This window comes from Ascaphus truei, chromosome 3 (assembly GCF_040206685.1).
Source record: "Ascaphus truei isolate aAscTru1 chromosome 3, aAscTru1.hap1, whole genome shotgun sequence".
In the NCBI taxonomy this organism is placed as follows: Eukaryota; Metazoa; Chordata; class Amphibia; order Anura; family Ascaphidae; genus Ascaphus; species Ascaphus truei.
In genome coordinates, this window is record NC_134485.1 from 245,350,039 (window position 1) to 245,363,745 (window position 13,707).

General features: G+C 41.5%; 1 protein-coding gene across 2 annotated transcripts in view; it reads left to right on the plus strand.

Annotated features, from left to right (window-relative positions):
• The window catches only part of CNGA3 (cyclic nucleotide gated channel subunit alpha 3), a 35,912-nt gene extending 24,331 nt beyond the window's left edge, over positions 1-11,581 (plus strand). The window contains exons 5-7 of one of the 2 annotated variants that reach the window (XM_075590551.1): positions 4,315-4,422; positions 4,542-4,648; positions 5,945-11,581. In XM_075590551.1, the coding sequence (XP_075446666.1) occupies positions 4,315-4,422; positions 4,542-4,648; positions 5,945-7,371 (1,642 nt within the window). In that variant the 3' untranslated portion in view covers positions 7,372-11,581. The remainder of the gene's footprint in view (positions 1-4,314; positions 4,423-4,541; positions 4,649-5,944) is intronic. The other variant, XM_075590550.1, reaches the window with a different exon arrangement.
• The last annotated feature ends 2,126 nt before the right edge of the window (positions 11,582-13,707 follow it).

Genomic DNA, 13,707 nt, shown 5'->3' on the forward strand with positions numbered 1-13,707 from the left:
TATAACCCCCCCACCACACCCAAATACATACATATAACCCCCCCTACCCAGACCCAAATACATACATATAACCCCCCCACCACACCCAAATACATACATATAACCCCCCCACCACACCCAAATACATACATATAACCCCCCCTACCCAGGCCCAAATACATACATATAACCCCCCCTACCCAGACCCAAATACATACATATAAACCCCCCCACCCAGCCCTAAATACATACATATAACCCCCCCTACCCAGACCCAAATACATACATATAACCCCCCCCCCCAGACCCAAATACATACATATAACCCCCCCCCCAGACCCAAATACATACATATAACCCCCCCACCACACCCAAATACATACATATAACCCCCCCTACCCAGGCCCAAATACATACAAATAACCCCCCCACCACACCCAAATACATACATATAACCCCCCCTACCCAGACCCAACTACATACATATAACCCCCCCTACCCAGACCCAAATACATACATATAACCCCCCCTACCCAAACCCAAATACATACATATAACCCCCCCTACCCAGACCCAAATACATACATATAACCTCCCCTACCCAGGCCCAAATACATACAAATAACCCACCCACCACACCCAAATACATACATATAACCCCCCCTACCCAGACCCAACTACATACATATAACCCCCCCTACCCAGACCCAAATACATACATATAACCCCCCCTACCCAAACCCAAATACATACATATAACCCCCCCTACCCAGACCCAAATACATACAAATAACCCCCCCACCACACCCAAATACATACATATAACCCCCCCTACCCAGACCCAACTACATACATATAACCCCCCCTACCCAGACCCAAATACATACATATAACCCCCCCTACCCAAACCCAAATACATACATATAACCCCCCCTACCCAGACCCAAATACATACATATAACCCCCCCCTACCCACACCCAAATACATACATATAACCCCCCCACCACACCCAAATACATACATATAACCCCCCCTACCCAGACCCAAATACATACATATAACCCCCCCACCACACCCAAATACATACATATAACCCCCCCTACCCAGACCCAAATACATACATATAACCCCCCCTACCCAGACCCAAATACATACATATAACCCCTCCTACCCAGACCCAAATACATACATATAACCCCCCCTACCCAGACCCAAATACATACATATAACCCCCCCTACCCAGACCCAAATACATACATATAACCCCCCTTACCCAGTCCCAAATACATACATATAACCGCCCCACCACACCCAAATACATACATATAACCCCCCCTACCCAGACCCAAATACATACATATAACCCCCCCTACCCAGACCCAAATACATACATATAACCCCCCCTACCCAGACCCAAATACATACATATAACCCCCCCTACCCAGACCCAAATACATACATATAACCGCCCCACCACACCCAAATACATACATATAACCCCCCACCACACCCAAATACATACATATAACCCCCCCACCACACCCAAATACATACATATAACCCCCCCTACCCAGACCCAAATACATACATATAACCCCCCCACCACACCCAAATACATACATATAACCCCCCCACCACACCCAAATACATACATATAACCCCCCCTACCCAGGCCCAAATACATACATATAACCCCCCCTACCCAGACCCAAATACATATATATAACCCCCCCTACCCAGACCCAAATACATACATATAACCCCCCCACCACACCCAAATACATACATATAAAACCTGCCCACCCAGCCCTAAATACATACATATAACTGCCCCCCCAAATACATTAAAAAAAAACACCAAATACATACGAATTTACCTACCTTGGGGATGGTCTCAGGTCGCTGCTGCCCCCCAACTTCTTTGCCCGGCGGACACTCATTGCCGCCGGGCCCTGCTCTCCCCCAGCTGCGGGCCTCCCTCACTGACTGTCCCATGTCGAGCCTGACACTGGCGCGACTCGGAGCGCACCAGAAGCTGAGCCCAGCCTGCTTCCGGGACGCACCGACATCAGAGGCCCGGTGTGGGACCGCGTCAGCTAGCGAGGTCCGCAGCTGGGGAGAGCCAGGCCCGGCGGCAACGAGAGGACCAGCAGCTGGGCAAAGAAGTTGGGCTTGACCTCTGGCCCTCTGCAGCCACCGAGCCCAGGACACATGTCCTGGCTCTCCCCCACCCCCCCTGTTGATGGCCCTGAATGTAGGTACTCAAGTAAGTTATGGTTAGTAAAAAGGAAACTTAAACCCTCTACTGTACAACGTAGAGCAACATGCAGATAAGTGTCCTTTACCATTGCTGTACGCTGGTGGAGGCGTTTTGTAACTTTTTTTCAAGGCACGACCAATTACCATCCTCACACTGATGAGACCCAAAGAATAGAAACAACTGGCTGGGAGTAGGTTCACTGGCCAGAAACTTCTATAACCCTGGCTTTGCTGTAAAATGTGAATAAAACAGCATGCATACGGTTATAGGGATCCATGTTAAAATGGGTAAGCAGCAAAACGTGACACATTGTGGGTGCTCATTTGCATGTCATTACCCAAAATCCTTTGCTGCAGTGGAAGCTCGGTATGCTGTGCGATTATGGGGTAAGGCAGGTTTGTGCACAAGTCTCATATATGTGAATGAGTGCATGTGTGTTCTTTATCATTATTGAATGTACAAATCCTCGAAGGTTATTGCATACGTGAGGGTGCATTTATTTCAAATACATGCAGTAGTCTAGGCAATTAATAAAGTCAGGTCCCCAAATAACAGGAATCGTTAAATACCAATTAAGCTGGCTTCTTAGCAGGTTACATCAACCATAAACATTCTTCAGAAAAGTGTTTGTACAAAGGATCACAGTGTGGTACATGATTTTATTATTGTAAAATAAGCACATATATAGATATTGTATTTTCTCAGCATTACATTGTGTTCAAATGTTTGTAATATGTGTTAAATACATATCGGTACTTTCAAGCAATTTCTTCATACGATTGTGTGCCCATGAGCATCTACATATATTTTATGACCATTTGTTTATTGACCATACATTGCTTTATTACATGTACAGGCGGTACATCCTCGGTTATCCGACACAATGTGTTACTCAAAATGGCGTTGGATAGCGAAACGTTGTAAAGCGAAACACGTTTTCCCATAGGAACACTGTTTAAATGAAAGGTTCCGTTCCTGAAGGCATTTTTAACACTAAAATACACCAAATATTTTATGTAGGCAATAAGATATGCAGCACACGTATAGATTATATAGTGTATATACTATATAGTATAATATAATATTATATAGTATAATATTATATATATACACTCTTATGCTGCTTTGCAACGTTGTGTATGTGTATATATATATGTGTGTGTATATATATATATACACATACACATACACAACGTTGCAAAGCGTCGTAAGAGCGTTGGATAAGCCGTTTTGGCGTTGTAAAAATGAACATAGGTATGCATTGCACAGCGTTGGATAAGCCATTCGTTGTAAAGCGAAGCGTTGTAAAACGAGGACTGCCTATATATCTATTCCACCCTTTGCACTTTGTTTTATTATTTCTACTAAAAAAAAAAAAACTGGGGTAAAAAAATACATGCCGAAGTAAACAATTACCTTGGCAACCAGGTAAACGTTTGTCTTAAATGGCAAATGCATGCAAGGTGTTTCACTGTGATGTGATACATCGAGATTCTAATATAGATGGGCTAAAAACATGACAATATAGCACAGATTGAAACTATATGTCAGAAAACATTCAATGTCATAATCCAGGACAGGGGGGCTCAGCCCCAGTCCTCCAGAACAGGTCAGGTTTTCAGGCTATCCCAACTTCAGCACAGATGGCTCAATTAAAGGCTCAGTCTAAGACTGATCCTTTGATTCAGCCACCTGGGCTGAAGCAGGGACTGATTGAGCCACCTGGGCTGAAGCAGGGATATCCTGAAAACCTGACCTGTTGGGTGGGCTTGAGGACTGGTGTTGAGCACCCCTAATCTAGGATGCAGCAATGTGGATGTCCTTGAAAGAGAGGAACATTTTGTAGGTTTGCTGCCGCTCTGCCGCTGCTAAACCTTTTAACTTCTCCAGCATGAAATGCTGTAATTGTGCTGACAGGATGAATGGCTGGTACTGTATGCAATAAACAACTGGTACATGACATATCAGTATATCAGCAACCCTGAAGCATATAATTAAAAAAAGACTATATGCTGCAAGTAATTGTGCCTCTATAGCATAGACCTTTACATAGCATGCCAATGTCTATCTACAGAAAGAAAAAAGAAGTGTTTGTAATTGACCCAGCAAGCAACGTATACTATAGATGGCTATCGATTATCTCCATCCCTGTGCTTTACAACTGGTGCTTGCTAGTGTGCAGGTAGGTCCGTGTGTATTGGAGTGCATTCAATTATATATATATATATATATATATATATATATATATATATATATATATACACACACACACACACAACTTTACTTTCTTAATTCTTCTAGGGCTTGCTTTGACGAGCTTCAAAAAACCAATATCACCTTGTGGTTGGTTTTGGACTACAGTGCAGATCTTATATACGTTATTGACACAGTAGTAAGATTCAGAACAGGTGAGTTTCATAACCGTACTTATCAGAAGGAAAGTGATATGTGATAAGGCCTGGGACCATTTGTAGTAATATGTAATTGTATAAAATTATATTTAGATGCAATGCTCTAATGTGATAAAACATTTCTTCAACTCAAAGGAAAATAAAGTCTGCATATAGATCAGCATATAATTCATGTTTTTAACTCTAATGCAATTGACATAATTAAAACACCCTAGAGAGAGAGAGAAAAAAAAAAAAGTGTGCGTCCTGCCAGGAAATTAAAATAAGTGTAAATAACATTTCCATTTTCTTTCTCAGCGTTCCTTGTACTGGGGGACTTTATCACTAATGCTATATATTTCTTAATTACATTGCCTAATGTTCCATGTTGGACTTGCAATCTATAGATGAAGTCACACATACTGTGCACCATTGAGATTACAGTTGTGCCGAGGTTATCTAGAATTGGGAAAGGGATATTTAAATATATATATATATTTTTTAACTAGCTGAAGAAGATACCCAATTTACGCAACTACCATTTGCGAATAGGTACTTGGTACATAACTTGGAGACCCGCAAAGCCATGTGAAGTCCCCACTCAAATGTAAAATGTATGGAATGTACGTAGCATAAACAAATGTAAAAATCATGTAATGTACTTTTCATATAGAACGATTCTCAATAAGAACTCCTTCCAGCTTCATGGCTTTTCAAATTATGCAGGGGGGGGGGGGGGGAAGGGAGCAGGATCGTCAGGAACACCCAGAAAAAAAACATATACATATAGATCATGGTGTGGTATGAAAATAAATATGAGTCAGAACTCTGGAAATGCTGAACAGGTCCCCCCCCCCCCCCTCCCCCCTGGATCCATACGTTTTGCGAGGGAATCAGTGTATATTCCCTGGAAGGTTGAGAGTTTTTTCAGTTTCACCACTCTTATATTTTTTTAGATCACTTGCACTGTGTTAAAGCGCCACTCTAAATCACTGGGTTTCACGTTGTTCTCAAATTATGCACCGAGTTCCTATTATCTAATAAAACGTATGCAAAAAGTTAAGTAAATTAAGTATGTAAAAAAAAAATGCTTTTCAAAGCGACAGTAAGCATGAGAAATTCTGCTATAATTTATTGCTTTCATTAAAATAGGCCTAATGCTACACATAGAGACCACATCTTTGGTATGATATACTGTAGGCTAAATGTTAGAAGAAAATGGTAATGCATATTGCAAGTAATTCTATTTATTCAGAAGGACAAATAATATTTCCTTTTACTATTATGAATGTATTATTTTATTTTCCTATTTAGGTTTTCTTGAACAAGGCTTACTAGTCAAAGATGCCAAGAAGCTAAAACAGCATTATTCAAAGACTTTACAGTTTAAGCTGGACATGTTGTCACTGCTGCCAACAGATCTTGCCTATTTCAAAGTAGGACTTAATTATCCAGAGCTGAGATTTAATCGCCTGCTGAGGTTTGGCAGGATGTTTGAGTTTTTTGACCGCACAGAGACCAGGACAAATTATCCTAATATCTTTCGTATTGGGAATCTTGTCCTGTACATTCTAATCATCATACATTGGAATGCTTGCATATACTTTGCCATTTCCAAGTCCATCGGGTTTGGAACAGACACATGGGTTTATCCCAACATATCCCATCCAGAATATGGACGTCTTGCACGAAAATACATTTATTGTCTATACTGGTCAACCCTCACACTTACCACTATTGGGGAGACTCCTCCCCCTGTGAAGGATGGAGAGTTCCTCTTTGTTGTGTTTGACTTCCTCGTTGGTGTACTGATTTTTGCTACCATTGTGGGTAATGTGGGCGCCATGATTTCAAACATGAATGCATCCAGGGCAGAGTTTCAGTCCAAGATTGACTCTATTAAGCAATATATGCAATTCCGTAAAGTGACCAAGGACCTGGAGGCAAGGGTCATCAAGTGGTTTGACTACCTCTGGACAAACAAGAAAACGGTAGATGAGAAGGAGGTCTTAAAGAATTTGCCAGACAAATTAAAGGCTGAAATAGCCATCAACGTTCACTTGGACACATTGAAGAAGGTACGGATCTTTCAGGACTGTGAGGCAGGATTGCTTGTGGAACTGGTACTCAAGCTGAGGCCTCAAGTCTTCAGCCCTGGAGATTACATCTGTCGAAAAGGGGACATTGGACGGGAGATGTACATCATCAAAGAGGGGAAACTAGCTGTGGTAGCAGATGATGGAGTGACACAATTTGTGGTCCTCAGTGATGGCAGTTATTTTGGAGAAATAAGCATCCTCAACATCAAAGGAAGTAAATCAGGTAACAGAAGGACGGCCAACATCCGAAGCATTGGTTACTCTGACCTCTTTTGTTTATCTAAGGATGATTTGATGGAAGCTCTCACTGAGTACCCAGATGCTAAAACAGTATTAGAAGAAAAAGGACGGCAAATTCTCATGAAAGATGGTTTGATTGATGAGGATGCAGCAAGAGCTGGGACGGAACCAAAAGATGTGGAGGAAAAGGTGGAGAGATTGGAATCTGCTTTTGACAGTTTACAGACTAGATTTGCTAGACTACTAGCTGAATACAACTCAGCTCAGTTAAAACTTAAACAAAGGATAACTCATCTAGAGAGAAGAGTACATAAATATGGGAGTGGCAACCTATCTGAGGGACCAGAATGTGTGACAGAAACAGATGTTGACAAAACCGAAGGCAACGAAAATAATAAATAGCTGAATATATACTTTGTCATTTTAGACACATACTTACAATACAGACCATATATATATATTTATATATACTTATAATGGACTCTGGCCTCAACATCAACCTTTCCCAAATGTATTTTCCTATGAACGTATCTTTTTGAGAATGAGTACAGATCTACTGAGCTCACAAAGGAGGAACCCTTATTTGCATAGATTTTAATTTGTTTAACAATATATTTTTATATGCAACAGTTTTTAGAATTTTTAGGATTTTTAAGAAACTTAGTCTGATTTTAATAAAGTTGGTGTTTGAGTTAATCTCTATCCAATGATGGAAAAGCCTGCAGGGTTTTGTAGTTGCTGAGCAATGGTTGGAAGGCACCTTTTGAAGTGATTAGTTTACATGTTTAACATATAAATTACAATTGCTCCAGAAACTACCACATCACAATAATTCCAAAATAAATGGTACAGATGTGACCTGGGTCACTAACCACAGGTTCCAATAAAGTTGGCTATATCTGTATATTTAATTATTTCTGATATACAATGAACTATTTTTTCAATCTATATATTAGAAATACCATAGCAAATTCCAATGGGTTAGATATTTTAGACAATATAAAAGCATTATTATTAATATACCTGTTAACATGTAACACAATACTTGGGGAGTCACTGGAGTAGTTGGAGAATCCCGAGTGATCCATTGTTTTTTTTGTCAATATTAACCTCCCAGACCAGTTGTATTCATTCAAGGCTGAGAGAACCACACTGGGGGTGTGAGCAATGCCAACAGCATTTCTTAAACTTGCACAAAGGCTTGTGAAAAGTAAAACGAATAAATGCTATGGGCATGATTGGGTTACTGACCATGATGTTATCACTACATATCACAATGAATACATCATTTGACAAATGATTCCATGAAATCTTCATCACAATAGGACAACCTATCCTACCCATGCGGCTTCTGGCACTGGTCACACGCGTACTGTATGACATCTCCTGGGTTGGATTCTTTGCAAAATTTTGATGTATGAGTTGTTTAAAAAATCTACAAAAAGACATTGTTGTTTTGAGGCCACTAAACATTTGCATAGAAACGTGGCGATAAGGTTGCCGAATAATGTTTATTTGCCATACCAGGAATAAACAGATGTGGCAAAGCTTAGTGTCTTCGGGGGCCACTGCCACATGCAGTCACATGACCGTGGCAGCCACAGCACCAAAGGATTAACACTGCAGGGGATCCCTATAAGAAGCATGGACCCTCTGAAGCTCCATCGGCGCAGATACCGTCCCTGGCTCTGTGCACTTTTGTTTGTTTGTCTGTGGTGCTGGGGCAGTCTAGGACATTTGGCGCAATGAAAACTCCACCAGCGTTCAGCTGCCAGGACACTTCGCCGCCATCTCCGCTCCAGTGCCCGACCACCAACCCGACCAGCCAGGTCTGCCGCACCCGACCGCCCTTTCTAGGCAGTGTAGCGGTCCTGCGTGGGACACTTAAACCTACAGTTGTCGGAGCGGGCGGTTGGGACACGCAGTTGCTGGAGCGGCAGACCTGGCTTGGCGGGTTTGGGTGTGGGCGGTGGACAGCAGGCAGTCGGAGGCAGGAGCAGACATCGTGGCGAAGTATCCCACAGTGAAGTGTCCTGGCAGCGAGTTTGGCCACGGCCAAACGTCCCATTCTACGCTGGGGACAGCAGGTCTTACTACATATCTATGTAAAGGCTATTTTAATATAATTATAATTGAAATCCTTGGTTTTTCATTATTAATAATGGCACAGGATATCATCGTAGACAAAGAAGGATACATGCCTATTCATTAAACTTTATTTTTTTCTTATGGGATTTGTTTCCGGCTGTGTCATTACACGATAGGCAGATTGTGTATGCAAATGAAGCAAACTCACAAAATTACATATTTATCGGCTATTTATTATGCTGTGAATTGCATATCACTCGGAAAATCACAGCCCAAAATGTCGCCTCTCTCTCTCCTACCTGAGGGAGGCGAGATGGCAGATTATCGTTTTTTGGGTACTATTGCAGTAAATCAGGAAAAAAGTGCATGCAAATGACTTGTCAAACCATACATTTTTTTTATGCATAGATCAATTTTAATGGCATTGGCAATATTAGAGTTTAATAAATTGGCCCCTGAGTTTCATACATATTTAGCCATATTCCCCATTAACTTTCAATTTGAAGATTACCAACACTTGTCAAATACTACTGGTGAGGCAGAGAGGAACTGATGAGAGATGGCATGTTTTTAAGGTAAAGAAAAGGAATACATGGGTAGAAAATTATAGACTCAGTTAGGTGGGAACAAAGGAATGAAGGGATGGGTGTGTTTAAAAACATTATCAGATCCTTTTTGTGTGATGCCTACAAGCATCATATTTATAATCCAGTAACATTAATATAATATTTATATGTATCTTTTACTGTACATGTCTTCTTTTGACAGGTCATTAAAGCTGCAATCATACCCCACGTTAACTAAGCCAGTGTTTTTAAACAGGGGTTCCTATGAACCCTTGTGTTCCCTGGGCATCCCTAAGGGGTCCCCTGCAATTTTCAGGTAATTTGAAAATTGTTCCTTACAATGCATCTGATCTCAGGCGCGTTATTAGAGGGGGTTGGGGTTCCTTATGTAGCGCACTTTCCCCCACACCCTGGGAGATATGGTGGCTAAGGTGGGTGTGGTGCTTTACCTGTGGTTCACAGGAGAGCCGAGCCTCCGCTGCTGGGAGCCTGGGGTGTGTATGATCCGTCTGGTGACAGCGCCTCCACCTGCACGGGATCCTACTATGTTGGATAACCCCGTGACAGGACCAAATACAATAATACACACACTGAATAAAATAACAGTTTACTGTATGCATAAAAGTAATAATAATAACACCTCGAGCACGTCAACTAGGCCTCGCAGGGCCGCAACCCCACAATGTCCTCCAACCAGTGTCCCCACCTGATGGGTTATACCCCCAACGTACCGAGGGGCCCTTGGGCACCCAACCACACTGGTGTCCACAAGTAACAACCCACCCAAATGTGTAAGACAGCGCTGCCCACAAGAACTGATGGTGTATAGTTGGTGCACTTATAGTACCTGCCCAGGTGCTCCTGCACCTGGGTATGGCGGGAAGGTAATGCGGATCCACTGGTCCAGTGAGGTTAGTGTAGCCTCCACCTCTATGTTGGGTGGTGTCCCACGTGGACAGTGCCACCATGAAGAATGTCTGATCTGTAGGTGGTAATCTGGTCCCAGACCACCTGATGCCAGGTAGCAGCCGCATCCTGTCTGTGTCCCTCGCACTGGTACTACAGGGGCAGTGTCCCTAACTGATGGGCCTGTCCCTGCAGCAACCACAAGCTGAGGTGAGTCAGGGCCTAGCTGGGGCCTGAGGGAGGGGGGAGGGGGGTCACTGACACCCTGCACACGCACACCCTACCCTTCTGATGTTCCAGCTCCGACTGACTAGCGTGGTGCAGATGCGTCAAATGTATCTCTTTGCCTGCAGGGGATTTCTGCAGCCAGATTGGCTGTTTTGGGCCATGTGTTGTGCAGCCCCTGGGGCTGCTGGGAATTGTAGTCCCCGAGGAGCCTTGGGTGTAATTGCTGCCGCTTGCAAGGCCTCTTGCGCATGCGCGAGGAATAGCAAGATGGCCGCCACACAAACAAACCTACTTGGCATGCGCGAACTGCACTGCGCATGCGCTGCCACATTCAAGATGGCGGAGTCCTGCAAAGGGAGCCGGCGGTGACTCGCTCCATAGGGATATCCATAGGGGAGACCTGGCCACACTTACAATACATCTGACCTCAGGCTCGCTGTTAGAGAGGGTTGTGGTTCCGCAGAATTTCACTATATAATTATAGGGTTCTTTAACAAAAAAGGGTTAACAATGCTCTTGGCATTAAAAGTATGAAAGAGTAGCCAATTGCAAATTATAATCTACATTTGATACAAAAAGAATAAATAAATCTACTGATTAAAAAATAGCTTTAAGGATTGACACTGAATCAGGGAAACTGTATGGTTGCTATTTGCTCACTGAGGTTCCATTGCTTCTCTCATCTTCACTGGTTATTTCAACTTCACCCGATTGTATTCTGCCATGTGGTTCTATCACTGTTCTCTCACTTAGAAAGGTTCATGTAACTTTACAGGAAGAGGTCTGCAGGAAAGTAGATAGATGCCCTTTCAAAAGGTAGGGGTGTGTGTGTAAATATATATATATATATATATATATATATATATATATATATATATATATATATATATATATATAGTTTTTTTTCCTTATTTGGAGTAAAGGGCTATGTATTGACATTTAGAGTAACATTGGCTATGTTAGCAATCTAAATTGTATTAGGCTATTTTTTATTTGCTGAAGATAGACTGCTGCAAAACGGATGTGTTTTTTGCAATGTGTACTGAACTTAAATTGATCCCTTGTACAATACAATAGCAACCACTTCAGTTTCAATGTACTGCTTATATTCACATATTGCATACATTAAAGTCAATGTCTACCCATCGGGACTTACAGAAAACAAAAGAACCAGAACACACGTAAATCTTTTTTTCGAGTGCAAGCATTAAAAATCACTTTACAAAGCTCCCGCAGTAAATGTTATTTCTTTCAAAACAGTACCCCTGCAAAATGTTCAACTTCCCTGTGGTTTTCTTCATGTGTTTCCGATAAACATTGCTAGTGCATCTTTTTTTTACCATTTTATCCAGTTTCTGTTCTATAGAACTAAATTCACTAACTTACATCCCCAATGGAATCTATATTGGTACTTTGCAAACCTATTCGTATTAATATAATCGTATGTGCCATCATTATGGTGAAGAGATGCATGTGATTGTCAGTCATATTACTTCAAAATCAAGGTGACAATAAAAGAATAGACATCATGGTACAGTATATCGTTATGATTGGGATTGAAAGTCATTTAACTACTGAAAGGGCTACGGGCTCTAAGATACCATACAAAATCTGTCACCTACATATCAAAAACATGCTGCACACATTGCAATGTTGCAGTGAACAATTGTATAAAATCAACATTAAAATTAAAATTTTTCTGGAATAAAACAATTACAAAATAAACTACTAATTAAATTCTGAATTATCAAGGTGGTTAAGGAAAAGTATAGGTAAAGTGTGAGAATAATTGTTACTGAGTTGATGGGATTGCTAATTTAACTGCAGATTTTTTAAAATGAATTATAATACAAAGCAATGGAATCAACGGACTCAGACACAGAACTCAAACAGCAGCCCAACCGTGCATGTAAACTCAGCAGCTTCGCTCCAATACTCTGTCATTATTCACTACCCCAAACCGCAAATTAGTTGCGTAAAGGTTTAGAACAGGGGTGCGCAAACTTTTTAGTCTGCGCCCCCCTGCCTGCTTCCTCCCTGCTGCTCGTGCCCCCCTTACCTGATCGCCTTCATTTTCTGATGTCACGACGTCATGTGACCCCGTGGCGTCATTTGATGCCATGGCGACGTGTTGTCAGAAGCCACCAGAGACCAGGTAAGTGAGTTACAGAGGGCTCACGCGCTCCACCGGCATTTCATTTAAATGCTTTGGGGTAGAGTGGGGCCTCGTAGCGCCGCACCCCTGACTTAGAATGCCATGTCCTCAAAAGAAAAACTGCCTTAAAGCATAAATAAAGCAATCTAACAATGTTGTAGTGGGTATAAAAGGTAAAATCTTTATTATTACAATTTGCTATAAATCAGTAAAAGACTGCGACTATTGGGCCTAACTTTGAAAACCGCAGTGTGGAGTTCACTCCCCCTCTAACAGAAGCCTTAAAGCAGCAAAACATTTGAAATCATATATAAAAAATAAATAAATCAGTTCTGTAGTATTAGATAAGTGACTGTTTTTTCTTCTTTTTATTCAACCCTTAATGTCATTTTCAATGAGTTTTAATATACTGCACCCCAGCAGTGCAAGATCTTTGTAACACTTTCCTGTTTCTAATAATTTTTTTGCCAATATTCCCAGCAGTTTGAGCGGTCAACTGTAACAATAGTCAATGTTACCTTGGTAATATAAGAAATTTGTAGTTCTAACTGAACGCAGCAAACGTTACTCAATTATAATTTTTTTGGTCTGATAACAGCAGTATATGGCTTTTAATTTTATATAGCATTTTCATTAAAAAATTTATTCAAATATAATGTTTGTATAATTTTTAATGGAACAGGTCGTTTAATTGATTTACTGTATACACACAAATTCACAGGTAGCTCAAAGTCCTACACTCACCACATCATAAATACAGCTCAACCCCGTTATAGCGCGGTCCTCGGGGGGGCC